This window comes from Falco punctatus, assembly GCF_963210335.1.
Source record: "Falco punctatus genome assembly, chromosome: 1".
In the NCBI taxonomy this organism is placed as follows: Eukaryota; Metazoa; Chordata; class Aves; order Falconiformes; family Falconidae; genus Falco; species Falco punctatus.
The window spans coordinates 105977838-105993001 of record NC_137580.1 but is presented as its reverse complement, the minus strand read 5'-3'; the positions used below and the strand labels follow the sequence as shown (position 1 = coordinate 105993001).

General features: G+C 48.0%; 2 protein-coding genes and 1 long non-coding RNA gene across 4 annotated transcripts in view; 2 read left to right on the top strand and 1 right to left on the bottom strand.

Moving 5' to 3' along the window:
• The first annotated feature begins 1002 nt into the window (after window positions 1-1002).
• On the top strand, window positions 1003-3061 carry LOC308054940. The gene is made up of 3 exons (XR_013924313.1): window positions 1003-1196; window positions 1637-1719; window positions 2643-3061. It is a non-coding gene; the product is annotated as an uncharacterized lncRNA (long non-coding RNA).
• Window positions 3062-5188: 2127 nt separating this feature from the next.
• Window positions 5189-7994, bottom strand: PEX12 (peroxisomal biogenesis factor 12). Its single transcript, XM_080368116.1, has 3 exons — window positions 7863-7994; window positions 7003-7547; window positions 5189-6311 (listed from the first exon to the last, which is right to left on the bottom strand). Exons 1-3 carry the CDS (start codon window positions 7986-7988, stop codon window positions 5912-5914), a joined length of 1071 nt encoding a protein of 356 aa, XP_080224242.1. The 5' UTR covers window positions 7989-7994; the 3' UTR covers window positions 5189-5911.
• A 162-nt stretch (window positions 7995-8156) lies between these two features.
• AP2B1 (adaptor related protein complex 2 subunit beta 1) overlaps window positions 8157-15164 on the top strand; it is an 80490-nt gene continuing 73482 nt past the window's right edge. For both annotated transcript variants that reach the window (XM_080367651.1, XM_080367650.1), the window contains exons 1-3: window positions 8157-8248; window positions 12424-12481; window positions 14973-15078. In XM_080367651.1, the coding sequence (XP_080223777.1) occupies window positions 12445-12481; window positions 14973-15078 (143 nt within the window). In that variant the 5' untranslated portion in view covers window positions 8157-8248; window positions 12424-12444. The remainder of the gene's footprint in view (window positions 8249-12423; window positions 12482-14972; window positions 15079-15164) is intronic.

The following is a 15164-nucleotide window of genomic DNA, read 5'->3' as shown; positions in this document are numbered from 1 at the left end:
CAGTTGTCCGGCTTCGCCCCTCAGACGGGACCCTCCTCTTGGTCCTGCAGAGGAAAGCCTCCAGCAACGTCAGAAACCCCCTCCCCAGGCAAATCATGGGAAATACATCTCCCCAACAGGCTGGTGGGTTAACGCAGGCATTTCTTGCAAACTGCTGCCCATCAGGAGGAACCAAATTACTGCTTTAAAACGGCAGGATACAGCTACTCAGCTGGCCTTCAGAAAGCATTGTATTTTAACTTGTATATTAAATTATGATAATTCACCTTCCAAAGCACCTTCAGCTCAACTGTTGAAATATTTTTATTTCTCCTGAATATTTTTTTGGTCTTATTTCTTCCTTTTTTTTTCTTTTTCTTTTTTTTTCTCTCGTTTGTTTTCCCTTAAATTGTTTTCACGGTGATACCATGCTCATCCCGCTGCCCCTTAGTCGTGCCGTCGGGCCACAATAATGTAGCCGGGAGAGCCGGGCCCTCAGGACTTTGAGTTTTCGTGGCAGTGACTACCACCGCCCTCTGCCTCGGCCCAGCAAGTCCCGTCGCTGAGGGAACGAGAGAGAAACCGAAAGCCGCCGGGGAACGGCCGCGCACGGCTGGAACCGGGCCCAGACCTCCCGCCACCTCAGATCTCCTCAGGTCGCCTCAGGGCGGGAAGCGCTCACACCGACCGGAGCGCCGCTAACGCGCCTTCCTATTGGCTCGCACGCCGCCTCCCTGGCAGTACCGCGCGCTGCCATTGGCTGTTGGCCACCGGAGGTGGGACAAAGGCGAGCGGCTCCTCCTCGGGGTGGCTGGGCCTGCGCGAGCGGGAGCGCGGTGGGATGGGATGGGAGCAAGCTGAGGGGACTGGGGTAGGGCAGCTGAGGGCTCGGGTGTGGGGGGAACGGGGGCTGAGGGGGGTGAGTCCGACCGAGGTTTGGCGTCTGGGGCTGTAAGGGGTGTGTGGGTGGGCAGGATGGGGGGAGGCTACCCGGGGGTAGGGGGATGCAGGGGGCTGGGTTTAGGGCACGGGGGGCTGAGGGGGGCCTGCGTGGGCAGGGGCAGAGGAACTGGGACTGACATGCTGCAAGGGGCCTTGGGGGAGAATGCAGGGAAGGAGATGAGAAATAGGGTGCAGCTGGGTGGCATGAGGGAAAGGTTGGATCAAAACAGGCCTCTGGACCCTTGGTGAGCCACTGGCTTCAGCAACATTTATAGGTACGACAGTTTTTTTCCTCTTGGTTTTGCCAGGTACTGCCCTGACCTTGGAATCCCAGCTCGTGACCCATCTTTCTTAGCTCCAGCTCTTCTATCGGGCATGCTGCCCTCCTCCCTTCCCTTGTTCCCCTGCTAAATGTGCTTCATCCTTTTATTATCTGTAACTGGAGGAGGTGATATGGAGAAAAAAACCCAACCCTAAATTAGTGGATGAGCATTAACCTTAAACCAGCTCCTTTTATCTGTCGCATGCTTGCAGATCAGCCAGAGCTTTAATTAATGCCTATTCAGAGTCTCATGCCTTGTGGGGTGGCATTGTGTGTAGGCGTGTCAGGAGGAAAACGAGGGGTTTGGCTGGCTTAGCTAATTGTGTCTGGGATGGGGACGTGGAGAGCTTTTGCCTGTGTTACTCTACCAACATGGCTTTGTCATGCACACAGCTGAACACATGAGCTCTGTGAAGAGACTACAGCCCTACTGATGGTGCGAAGTACCAGCTCCTCCGTGCTGCTGTGTGACAGAGGTGGGTATGGGAAGGCTGAAATAACAACTCAGGCCTCAGTTTTTCAGTCTTGTAACAGCCACTCCCATCTCACCTCCCGAGGGTCAGTGTTAGCTTACTGCAAACTGTCCTGTAGAAAGCCATGTGATCCTGAAAAGAATTAACCCAGAACCCAAGTGAATCTGTTTTGTTGGAGGTGGGGAAGGATATGTGTGTTTGTTTTTTCCTCCTCCAGGAAAAAACTTCTTTCCTGTTCTAGTTCCTGACCTGAGAGCAAGATCCTTACTGAATGGAAATAAATTTGCCCAAAGCAATGATGAGCGAAGTATTTTCTGAACTGGTATTGCTGAGACTTTGTGTCTTTGCTTTGACCAGGGCATGATCACGTAATCTTCTCTCTGAGCTTATTTAGGCAAAGCTCCTCTAAACAGCTTTGTTTCTTTTTGAAACTTTTTGATGCACCCGAAAAATACTGAAAAAAAAAATAGAAGTTTGAGCAATTTTTTTACTGGCAGAAAAACAAAACTGTGATTTGAAAAGTGAGTAGTGCAAATACTTGTTTGGATTTTTGTATCTTGCTGCAATACTGGGTTTAGTATTGAGCTTGCAGTGAGAGAGGTCTCTTGTTTCTTCTACATGTAACATGGCTTATGAAACTCTAGATCCTCTGCACCTGTATCTTCTACATGTGCAAATGCAATGCACTCTGTAAAATGGAGTTTGAGCTGCCTGTCCTGTAGACACCTGTATTCTTACCTAGGATTGCCAGCACAGACGCAGGAGTATTTTTGGAATCGAGTTGTGGTGTCAGGGCTGACTCTAGTGCTCTGTTCTGGATGAAGCGCAGCCCTTTCAGGGATGAGGAGGGAAAAGGCTGGGCTAATCAAGCAAGTACAGGAAAAGATATGGAGCTTTTCTCTAATCTAGTTTTCATTCTCTTCCAGGTCTTGGTGACAGCTTTGCATTCGTTTCTCTCTTCCTGTGGAGAAGGAAGCTTCTATGGGGAATATGTACCTACAAGTATAGCTATGGTGGTTTTTTTTCTTAAGAGGAGAAGCCACATTATTTCTGTTAAGGAAGCAAGGAAAGCAACTGGGTTGCTAATGCATTAATTTTTTAAGTGTCTAGATGAGTTGTGAAGGTGGCTTTGATTCACTAAATATTTTTTTTAAAGACTTGCAACATCAAGCTCTGACAGTAATGTATCCAGCAACTCCAGTGCTGCTGTTAATGTTGAAGTAATCATCTTAAGCAAAAGATCAAAGCATCCTCAATGCATATATGATACATGACTGTGTAGAAGTCACAAATTAGTATGTAAGTCCAAAGGTTGGTTTAATAAAGTTGGTGTTCCCTGAAAAATCATTTCTTGTCTACCTTTAGACCATCATGGCTTCAAGTATACTATCGCAGTTAAAAAGCAGATACAGGGGCATGTATGTATAACCCAAATTGGTTTTGTAGCTGTTCTGGAGCAATAAACCTGATAAACAGGTATGTATTTGGCTACTCGGGACAGGAGGGTTAGAAGAAGCAGTCAGTTCTCCAAGCTGGTATGTGCATCAGTCTGCAGGAACACTAATAAAATCTTCCAGGTAACTGCGGAGCCTGTCACCACTGTGGGCTTAATGCCTGTTAGTTTGATAGGCCTTAAAGAGCAATTTAACATCCAAAAGAGTAATTAACAGCTGTTCAGAACTGTGAGGCTTAGATGTGAGTGGTTCTACGCAGGTCTCAGAGCTGCCATGGAGTTGGCCTGACAGGGACAGGGTGTTGTGCAGCTGGTGTGGGGAGGGGAGTGGAGGCTGTTCTGGGGAGGGGAAGAGAGATTAACCCTAGGAGAAGGAGGTGTAGAGGTCCCGCAGCAGTGAGCGTGCAGGCAACTTGGTTGTGCCTTTCAGCAGTCAGTGAATCCTTCTGAGTTAGAATCGTTCAGGTTGGAAAAGGCCTTTAAGATCATTGAGTCCAAGTGCAACCCAACTGCCAAGCTGACCACTAAACCATGTCCTAAGTGCCACATCTACATGACTTTTAACTACCTCCTGGGACAGTGACTCAACTGCTTCCCTGGGCAGCCTTTTCCAATGCTTGACATCTCTTTCCATGAAGAAATTTTTCCTAATATCCAATCTAAATCGCTCCTGGTGCACTTGAGGCCGTTTCCCCTCATTCGTATTAGAGGGGAGGGTGGTGCAGAACTTGCCCAGAAGCTCTGCAGTGCTGCTGGGTGAGTCAGCACCGGTCAGTCTTCTGGCCAAGATCTGCCCAGCTTCTCACAGAGCAGCAGACAGGTAATTTGGAAAGCATAGGAAGGATAAAAGGAAAATAAACCTATCCTGAAATGAATTGTCAGATCCTTCAGCCCTTATTTAAATGAGCGGTTGCCCTAGAGGCCACAGGACAACTGGCCCCAAGCTGTCTAATCAGACAGGTTATTTTAAGACTGTGCAGCAGCAGCAGAGCATCTTTGGATGCTGGTTCTTCATAGAGATGATGATCTCTGTGGGTGAAGCAAAAGTGATGTAGCAAGTGATGCGAATTAACATCCAGCCCAAAGCCAGCTATGTTAAAAGTGATCTGAAATCTCAGAAAATCTCACGCCTTGATGTGGTTTCTTTTCCAGTAAGATGTGTGTGCTCTTACTGGCTTTCTAAAGGAAGAGAGAAGTCTTTATGGATCCTGTAACTACTGGAGAAAGGAGAAATGAGATCATTTTTATTACTATTCCATAGCGGCACAGGTAGAAAGATCTGGAAATTGTATAGGGATAATAAGTGTTGGGGAATCTCATTTGTTACAGTAGGCGTTTCCTAGAGCATCTCTGGGAGGATGCAAATTATGGTATTTTTTCCACATTATTCAATAACCTTGCTGTCTTGCTTACAGGTGAGGGAGGATATTAGAGATTTTTTATCTTCTGAAGCAGAGCTAAAGCGGGGGAAAAATGAGATGACTGGTTCAGTGGATTAAATGTTAGAACATATCTTTTCATCTGGAAAGACCTTGCACTTGGTGCAACAAACTTTACTCTTTGTATCCTATAAGCAATGTCACCATGATGTCTGCTGCTCCCTAGAGCCGAGTCAAGAAAAAAACTTGTATCATGAAAAATCAGGTGTCAAGCAAGAACCAGCCATCATGTCATGCATGCTTTCTTTCCTCCTCTGTTCAAGAAAAGGATGCTTTGTTATGATACTGATGTGCTACATGTTTGGGACTGAAATAACTGCAATATAGTACTTAAACACAGACGTTAAAGATTCTAAGCCTACAAAATACTGATCTCATATCCACTATCCTCTGCAAAGATGAAAGCAGCTTTAGTCTAGTCTCCCTCAGGTCAATAGAGCCCCTAGAGGGGCTAACTGTTTCTCCGATAACCAGAAAATAATTAAGTTAATTTTTCAATCAAGAAAGAATTTTGCTTTATGGAAGCAAATAACAACAGATACAAAGACTTTTTTTAACAAAACCCAACTCTCATAGTTCAGCACAGTTGATGCTTTAATCTGGTTTGGCATTTTTCTCCCTTATGTGGAAAATGTAATGCCCCTCTAGTACTCTTGTTTGTACACATCACCTCTTGTTCCTCTAAATAGTCAAAAGTCTTAATTTAGAACAGTTGAAGGGAATTAGGGGTGTGACGTTCTCAGTTCAAAGGTGAGTACCCTGAAAACGCAGGAAGACTGAAGAACAGCACAATCAGAGCACAGATTTAAGCCTGTCTCTGACAAGCATTAGTGCCAGAGCTTGCCCGGGCAGTGCGAGCACCTGGGAAGCTGGTAAGGGAGGAATAACGCCTAGAAAATTTTCCCTACCTCTTTAATTTTCTGGCTTATGCCCTCGAGCAGGACTTTTACCAGCAATGGCCTTTGATCCTCACGTCTGCATTCTTATCCAAACCAATGTTTCTTCCCTTTTTATTGGTCTTTGAAGGCATTTCTGCACTAGCTGACAGCTTGTGCCTGTCTGAACCCTCTGAAACTGTCACGGGATGTTTGAACAGCTAATAAACAAAGGGGAGAGTCTTACCAGAATTCACAGAGGCAGCAAAACTCTGATGTACCACAAAGTTCAAAGGAGCTTTAGAGCTCACCGATGAGCTGCAGTGATCGATTATCTTCTATAGGACATAAGAAGGGGCGAATTTAGGCTCACTGCTACCCAGCCACCAGCCTCAGAGATGTGTCCCTGAATGCCTGGGGCAGGCCTTTCAGCCCTCAGGAGAGTACAGTTTGACAAGGTGCTGCAGCTCTGTGGCGTAGCCCGTGATGGGGCAGCGCTGGTGAGTCTTCACGTAACTGTACACACAACGGTAGCAAAATACAAAGCCAGACGTGGACAGGGCTGTGGCATTAACGCGAATTTTGCGGCACAGAGGGCACACAGTCTTCAGTTTGGGTAGGAGAGCTGAGCTGGCCCCGTTGATGAGGTGCACAGGGGGTGGAGGAGTTGGGAGCGCTGTCAGAGATTTGATTGTCTCTTGGTTTTCTGAGGAGTACCACCAGTCCAGGAACTGGAGGAAGAACACACTGATGGACAGCCCGGTGGACAGGGAGAAGGCAAAGCCACCCAAGGCTTTCCTCAATGCTGACTGCACTTGTGTTTTAATGCTGTAGCAGAGAGAGAAGGTATAGAGAAACTGTTACTACTGCACATTTGTCCACCTGCAAAACACGGCAAAAAGGACTTGGGGAGTAAGTCACTGCTTTATACAGCCTCTTGATGCTAAGTTGGTTAACGTATCCCATGTTTGTAATGAGGCATTTGCTAGGATGTTTCTCTCAGATTCTTTTTTAATTTTTTTTAATTTTTTTTAGAAAGCTAAGTCCTGTTTTGTTCAGAATTCTAAACTGGAAGAGTTTGGATTGAGGGGACCTGGACCACAGAGTGTTTCACTCATGGATCACCATTTTACAGGACACTAAGCATGGGCAAGGCTAGCTGCTGCTCAGAAAGATCAAAGAGGTTTTGAAACAAAGTTTCAGTCCTTTTAGCAATATTGTTGCAGTTTACTTTCCTTGTTAGAAAAGTGCAGGTGAAGATGGAACAGGATAAAGGCCCGAGTGCCAAAAAAGACCCCCAAGCATTTCATTACCACAAAATCTCCTGAAGCTAATCCCTGCTGCTTGTTTCCTTATTTACAGTGGCAATATACCCTTTTGGAGCACACTGTGCCAGAGGTGAACCTCACCTTGAAGAGTTTCTGGAGAACAAGATGGTTTTACTTGCAGCATGACCTCTACATTAACATACCCACAGAACCCCCCTAGAGAGCAGCAGCTAAGCCATGTTCTGACATACCTGTGTGTTTGACTTGAAGGGGCTCCGGCCAGCTTCTTCTCCAGGGCCTGGATATCCTCTGCAGTCAGTCTGACCAGGCGAACACCAGCCAGACGCAGCATGGGTGAATGATGCTGAGCTTTCCCAAGGATATAGCACAACTGCTGGATAAGAAACCAACCCTCCCAGGTCATGTTTACAAAGGGGTAGGCAGCTAGAAAGGCTGTGTAAAAGCGCTTCCAGGATGACGATGGAGGGTGGATGGAGTACTCATCCTCTTCCCTCAGGCTGGACACCAGTTTCTCTAGCTTTCCTTTTAGGTAAGGAACAAGAACCAGCAAGAGGAGAGACTTCCAGTGCTGCTTCTTTGGCAGGCCAGCAGAGGCCAGAGGCTGCTGTCTGTGACCTGCTATCGGTATCCTCTTTAAGCTATAGAAGTTTTCGGAAAAGGAGGCGCTGCACCTGGCCAGATAGTGCTGCTGGAGCAGCAAATCCAGAACGACGTAGATCTCATCAAACCAGCGCCAGAGGAAGCCGTATCGGCCAGGATTAGCTTCAGCAAGCACCTACCGAGAGGGACACAAAAGGGAAGGTGAAAGTGGAGCGATGCACTAAATTAAAGCGGCTACAAATCATGGCTCCAGTCCCTAACGCAAGCTGGGTGGGTAAAAACTGTTATGCTAGCTTGGGAGCGCGGCCGAAGGTAAACCCTGGCGGGGCAGAGCTCGGGGCAGAGCTGCGCAGCCCCTCTAGGGCCCTTCTCCACAGCAGATACCTCACACCCTGTTCACCCTCAGGCCACGGCCCGGTGCCCCGCGGCCTGCAGGGAGGAGGCCGCCAGCCCCCCCTCCCCCGGGCCTGCGGCCTACCCTCGCCCGTACCTTCACCAGGTGCTGCAGGGCGGGTTTCACGGCGGCCATCAGGCTGTCCTGGGCCACCGCCTCGAAGATGGAGGGCCGGTCGTCACCGGCCGAGGCGGCCGTGAGGTGGGCGCCCAGCTCCGCCATGGCGCCGCCTGCGCCCCGCCGCCAGGGGGCACCCCCGCGCCGCAGGGCACCTGCCTAGGCGCAGCGGAGCACCGCCCCCTCCCCGGAAGCGCGGCGCGGAACGGCGCTCTGTCTCCTCCCGCGCCCCTCTATGGTGGCAGGGGCGCGGCCGCTCTAGGAGGGGGGAGGGTTTATTCTCGCTCCTCGCGAGTCCTCCTGGCCCCTCCGCTCCGCTTCCGGTTCCGCCGCCGCCCCCACAGCGGTGTGTCCGTCCCGCCGCCGTGAGTGGGGCCGGGGGAGGGGTCGCGGGGCGAGGGGGATGTGGCACTGGTGGGGCGCTGGGGTCTGGTGGGGAGGGGCACCGCTGGGGAGCTGGGAGGGGCTGGGGGTCGCTGGGAGGGAGTACTGGGAGGAGGCGAGGGGCACTGGTGAGGTCTGAGTGGGGGACTGAGGAGGGGGAACGGGATAGAGTGGGGGAGGGTCGCTGGTGGGGGGTCCGTGGGAGGGGTAGTGGGGTAGGGTGGAGCGGGGCACTGGGGAGACTGGGCGGGTGGGTGCAGAGGTCCTGGGAGGGGTGAGGGTGAGGGGTGTGGGCGCTGGAGGCGGGGGCAGGGCCCTGGGGGCACTGGGCCCTGGGAGGAGGCGCTGGTTGGGGGGCGGGTGCTGGGGGTGGGCAGGGCTGGGGTTTGGTGGGACTGGGAGGGGGAGGTGGGGTGGGAATGGGCAGAAAAAGCTACTGGGATACTGGTGGGACTAGGCAGGGATGAGTGCTGGGGTGCTGAGGGGGACTGGGCAGGCACTGGGGGGGCTTCTGGGGCTGGGAACGCTGAGGAGGGGAGCTGGGGTTGGGGGATGCTCCTGGAACTTGGGAGCTACTGGAAGAGGTCTGGGGGCTGGTGCTGAGGGGGCCGGGGATGCCTGGGAGGAGCATGGGTGGGTGCTGCGGGTGGTGGAGGGGCTGTGAGTCCAGCTGCGGGCTGAAGCTGGAGGCGTGTGGAGCTGGGATGGGGATCCGAGGGGTGAGGAGGAAGCACAGACAGGGAGTTTGAGGAGGGGATAGGGAGCACCGAAGTGGGGTTTGCTCCCCAAGGTGGCAATAAATTACCTGCCCCTAGCACACACCGTCAGGGCTGCAGGCTTCTGCAGCTGAGGTGCTGCTTTCCCTTTGCCCGTTCAATTGTTCTGTTTGGTTTCCTGATGCTCTGGCAGCCCTGAGCAGTGCTTGGGCTACTCCAGAGGCTTTTCAGGCAAAATGGGTGCAGATAAGAAGTGGTGGCACCAGCAGGAGTGTAAGCCAGGTTAAACTGGGGAGCACTTTAGAGATTTAGGAGTGCAAGACTGGATTGTTCTGATGCTAGTGAGCTTGGATGGATACTGAGGCCTTACACCTGCCTCCTTCCTGTTCACAGCTGTGTGAAATTGGTGGTGGGGAGCTGGTCAGGCTGTTGGAGTCGTGTGGGGCAAAGCAGGTGTTGGTCAGACACCAGATCCAGTTTTCTGTGTGGTTTTGGGCTGCAAAGGCTTACCTTTGTTGTTATGATGGTTCCTTAGCCTTTTAATTTAATCATATTTTTGATTCAGTCTACATTTAAATGTCAAGTCAATGCTTGCAGCATCAAATATTGCCAAAGCTTCTGCAGAAATTCCTCTATTTCATCTCTTCGTGTTTGTTGGGTTTGGAAGAGGAACCTTTTGCTGTCAGCTTGAAGACTTCTTACCTGTTTCCACCTTAACAAGTGCTAGACACAGAACAATAGCAAGGAGGGGAAATCTGATGTAGATTTTCTCCTAAAAAGACAAGGCTGTTCATGATGTTGCCATAATTTATCTTGGCTCTCTTCAAACTAGTTCTGTATACAAGAAGCTGGGATTTTCTTGGGTTATTTAAAACATTGCTATTTGTATTCCTGGGCTATTTTGTTTTCGGCCTTCATCTGGGACTTGCTGTAAATCATGCTGAGTTTGCTTAGTGGATGAGATAATACTCAGTACTGCTAGCAGGCTGTCTCTGAACAATGTGCAAAGCAAGCTCTGACATACATGAAGCAAAAATCTGTGTGCTCATGAGAAAAAGAGCTTTCTCCTGTGTTGGACATGGAATATGGTAATTTGCTTTTTGACCCAAGTCTTATGTCTATCAAAACAGGTTGTAAAGACATGTGCTGTGCTTAGCCTTGTCTGAGTCTGTTTCTAGGATTCTTCATGTCTCCCAGTATTTGATCTGGTTAGAAAACCAGTGAAGTGTCCTCTCTTCGGTTTAAAAATCATCTCTGAAATTCAGCAAGGTTTCTTCCTCTGTGAGGCTTTACGCAACTGGGGTGATATGAGTGGCGTGGGGTTTTTTCTCCTCTATTTTCTGTATAATCTGCTGCTCTGGTCACTGTTAAAACATATTGGAGTAGCTCAGCTGGTATGACCCAGGTTGGAAAATCCACGTATAATGCAAAAAAATGGCAAGGCAGTGTTCAATGCCTTTTGCATGGCATCATGCCAAATGCTCTTGTAGAGGAAAACATTGAAGTCATCTTTTAAGCTGGGCTCAAATCCGAAAGACTGTCAGCAATAACATTGCAGCTCAACATGGGCTCTGTTTTTAATTATAAAACAAGACCCACAACAGCTGCTGCTTTCAGGATGCTATGATTTTTAAAAAAATGCTTTTTTTTTTTCTGGAAAGATTGCAGTGTTGTGGCTTGTGCGGCTCTCCCCAACCCACTGTCTGTTTTGGAAGGCAGGCAAACCTCTCCTGCAGGAGCAACATGCTTCCAGAGCTGTCCCCAGGCATAGTTTGCTCTCCAGCTTGGCAGAAGCAGAAAGGGATAGTAATCAAACCAAACCCAGTAATTGGGATGAGGCCGTAACCACACAGGCACAGGGCAGCCAGGAGCTCAGAGAAACTGGAGGAAGCAACAGGTTGTTTCTCATCTGGTTGCTTGGCAGTTGGACAAGATTACAGCTGCTCTGCATCGCCGCGCTGTAGAGCACATGGAATGTGGTAGGAATTGTGGCACTGCCCCTCAGCTGCTGCTGGTGGGGATTTGACTTCTAAGTCAAATTGATCTAAATTGATCAATGCAAATAGGGGAAATAAGAATGGTAGTGGTGTTGGGGTTGGTTAAGGGATGAGGAAGGAAAAGCGTAAAGGAACAGCAAAGCTGGTTGCACTACCGGGCAGTGTCTTGGAGTTCAAAGCTAAGCTCATCTCTTTTTTTGCTGAGCCAGCAAGACCTTCAAGGTTTAGGCAAGATGGGCAGTATTTAGGGAACAAATGACTTGCTGCTTTGCTGGCAGCATTTCAGGTTATGGAAATATATACAAGAGAAGGGGAATTGGGCAAAAAAATAGGAAAAGGAGCAGACGTGGGAAAACCCTTTTTGGGGATTGTTTTAGGGTCATACATTCTAGCAGTGATGCAGACTGTTTCATCAATAACAGTGAAACTGCCCACTCCAATCGTTGGTTTTCAGCCAGTACTTGAAAATTGTTTCAGTCATGTTTGTCACAGAGCTGGCAATTGTAAAAATAAAATGATGGATATCCACATATGTTTGGGCAATCCCTGTATTCTGAAGTATTAATAATTTGGTTCCATGGAGCAGAAAAAGTGCTGTTGAGACCATTCTCACAGCTCTGCTATGTACTTGCTGGCCCAGCAGCGTTTTTCTGTCCTGTACACAAAAATGCAGTGCAACACTGAAATAATAAGCTTGTGTGTGTGTTAGAGGTGGGATGTCAGATCTTGGCAGAGAAAGATTTCAATTTCAAGCTTGAAAGAACTGGAAAAGTGATGGCTTTTCTTTAAAAAACAACAACAACCAAACAAAAACCAAACAAAACGACAACAACAGAAACAAACTGCTTTGCATCTCCTGGGAGCAAAAGAAGGGAAAGAAGCGAAAGGGCCTCAGGGTGGGTATTGCAAGGAGGGATAATTGTTCTTTCCATCAAGATGCAGCACAGGAAGGTATCATTAGAGGGAGTCGACAGTTTCCTTTGTCTGAAACATGGACTTCTTGCTTCCAGTCGAGATGTAAGATGTGCAGTTCTTTTTTTGGAAGAAGACATTGTGTACCCAGGGGAAAGGCAGCTGCGGAACATGCCAAGATCCGCTGTTCGGAAAGAGTTAAAAAACTGCCTTTTCCCTTTGGAGACCAAATGTTTAAAAAGCTGGGCTGAGCACCACTGCTTTTTCCCAGCCTGTCTGCCTCGGGCTGTTGTGTTTTCACTATCATTGTTCATCTGAGCCCTTTAATTCCCTGGGTTTGCCAAGTAATACCAGCAGCAGGTGCAGAATGAAGATTGTGAAACTTGTGCCTGTGGTTATAAAGCATTTGCTTCTTCCCTTACGTTGTGCACTCACCAACCATCCTTCCTCCAAGTTCCCGCCTTGCAGACTGGGTGTTGTCAGCTCTGAATGCTGTGTGACTACTTGTTCTTTTTTTATTATTTTTCTCAGGTGTTTTAAGGAACTGGAACCATGACGGACTCCAAATACTTCACAACCAATAAAAAAGGTTAGTGTTAAGCTGGTGCAGTGGATTGGAGGTGGTGGGTGGCTATTTTTACACAGCTTTTTTAACTGCGTGCAGAAGAACTTGTGCTTTTCTGTTAGCTCTGTCCCTGTTTCACATCTTAATCATCCGGGGAGAAACTTCCAAAGTAGGTCACATGGTGACAAAAGACAAAACAGATGTATTACATGGTTATACGATGCACAAAATGACCCAAATTACTCCTTTTTCAAGGATCAGAGAACAATACGTTGGGATTTGACTGCAGATTTTTGAGATTGCGATTGAGAAAAGTTTTTCTTATGGGCTAACAAGTTCAGGACTGAGGATGGTTGTTCCATTGGGCATCACAGGATTAAGTTGACTGAAAGACATATAATATTTAAAGTATAAGTGTATTATCTCTATATCAAGCTGTTGCAAAGATAATGGGGTTTCCTATTGCTGTTTCCTCCAAAGCTGCGGTGCTCTGTTTGACTTGCCCCTGGCTTGACGGTAGGCGTGGTGGTCACCTCACCTCAGGACAAACTGGTGCCCTTAAAAATGGGAAGACTGGGAAGGATCTCTAGGGACGTTTTACCCATTCACGTGCTGCAGAGCAGAACTTGTTCTGCTGAAACTGTCCCAGGCAGATTTTAATTTCTGCCCTGTTCTTAAACAAAACCCTGATGCTGACTGCGATTTAAGCCTGGTGTTGCTCATCCTTCTCCAGTAGATGTGGAAAATGGTTCATATTAACTTCTCCTTTTCAGAGGGGCTGGATGTTTCTGATTAATGCTTGCTAATAAAAAAATAGAGTGTTGACCTATTTAAATTCCTGTTTATGTTGGGTGAGGGAACTGGGGGTATTTAGCCTGGAGAAAAGGAGGCTCAGGGGAGACCTGATCGCTTTCTGTAACTACCTGCAAGGAGGCTGTAGCAAAGTGGGTGCCAGTCTCTTCTCCCAAGTAACAAGTGATAGGACAAGAGGAAACAGCCTCAAGTTGCATGAGGGGAAGCTTAGACTGGATATTAGGAAAAACTTCTTCACTGAAAGGGTTGTCAAGCCTTGGAACAGGCTGCTTGGGGACGTGGTTGAGTCACCATCCCAGGAGCTATTTAAAAGATGTGTAGATGTGGTGCTTAGGGACATGGTTTAATGGTGGACTTGGCAGTGCTGGGGTTGCAGTTGGACTGGATGATTTTAAAGGTTTTTTCCAATGAAAATTCTATGATTCCACGTCTCATGAAGCTTCAGAGTGAGCTCCTAAAGTCAGCAAATGCAGTTCACATCTTTCTAAGGAGCTCTGTCAGTAAGTTCAGTCCTAAAGGCAAATTTTTCTGGGGTGGCTGCAAGAGGCCAGCCTGCACTGTCTCAGCTCGAGCGAGCACACTGCTGCTGGCTCAGCTCTGCACCGTGGCATGGTCTCTCTGTGAGTAATGTGAGCATCTCTTTCTTAGGCAGGAGGTGTGATGAGTGGTCACTGCACTGTGTTCTTCAGAACAGTAACTTCTTTTTTGAAGTACTTGTTGGTCTTTGTGTCAGGCTCTTTAGTAATGGATGCTGCTGATCTGCCAAAGTGGTGTGTAGGAATCAAAGGTTAAGGGCTAGAATGTATTTTGTCAGAGATGTTTTGATATTTGTGACATGCCCTTAGCCTGTTGCTTCCAGTGGGAATACTGCTCCCTGTTGTTCCTGGGGAAAAGCTGTCTGTCAGTCAGGAGCATTATCCTCACACCGCTTGCTGTCTGGAACAAGCCTGATAAACAGTCTTTTGCACATGTTGCTTTATTTTGCAAACTTGCTTTGCCACTTTTGTGATCAAACCTGAACTGACTTTCCAAGCAGTAATATCTAGAATTATCTGGTAATATCTAGTGTCATGGAACAGGCTGCTTTGACAGCCTTGGAATTGAGGTGACAGCAGTGTTACACGCTGCTTTTGTTAGTAGTAGCTCCGTCTTTCTGTCTTGGAAGGAATTTATTCCACTGGACTAAATTTATGCTTTCCTGTTTCTACTGCTGTGTATCGTGGCATTTGGGCTGTACTACAGTCTGCTGTTTTCTCATTGCATTTGCAGGAGCCAGGCGGTGATGAGCGAAAGTTTAAAAAGTCTGGGCAAAATTCCTAGCTTAGTTAGTTTTTTCTTGCAGGCACGAATCTGGCAGCTCCAAATATCTTTTCATCCCAGTTATATAATAGTTGCCTCTGAGAAACAGATGCTACAGTGATGTGAATTAATGTTCTAGAAGTGGGAGAGCTGCAACATGCAGCATGATTCTTGTTAACAGCTTATTCATTAGCAAGGTATAGCCCATAACGTTCTCTGGAGTGTTGCAGCTTTGCTTCTCATTGAACCATGCTCTCCATAAGGTCTGACGGCTTCCACATGCTGCTGTACTGCTTTTATGGGAACAACAGGGCTGGGCAAGTAAAAAGTCACTCTTGTACTGTCCCTAAAGCGACACCCTTTTATTCTCCCAAGAGCCTCAACCTGTTTTGTCTTCTGCCAGGAGAGATTTTTGAACTGAAGGCTGAACTCAATAATGAAAAGAAAGAGAAGAGGAAAGAAGCAGTAAAGAAAGTTATTGCAGCCATGACCGTGGGGAAGGATGTCAGGTAAAAGCAAGTTTTCTTGCACCTGTAGCAGCTCTGGGTGTCCTAGGGCTTGGTTGGGTGTAGTGGCACACACCTTGGTGTGGCTG

Excerpts from the sequence above, each read along its gene's own strand:
- PEX12 (XM_080368116.1), bottom strand. The coding sequence starts at position 7,988 with ATGGCGGAGCTGGGCGCCCACCTCACGGCCGCCTCGGCCGGTGACGAC. Across the intron at positions 7,548-7,862 it reads CCCTGCAGCACCTGGTGAAG|GTGCTTGCTGAAGCTAATCC; the intron begins GTACGGGCGAGG and ends CCCTCTCGGTAG. Across the intron at positions 6,312-7,002 it reads CCTTCAAGTCAAACACACAG|CATTAAAACACAAGTGCAGT; the intron begins GTATGTCAGAAC and ends TCTCTGCTACAG.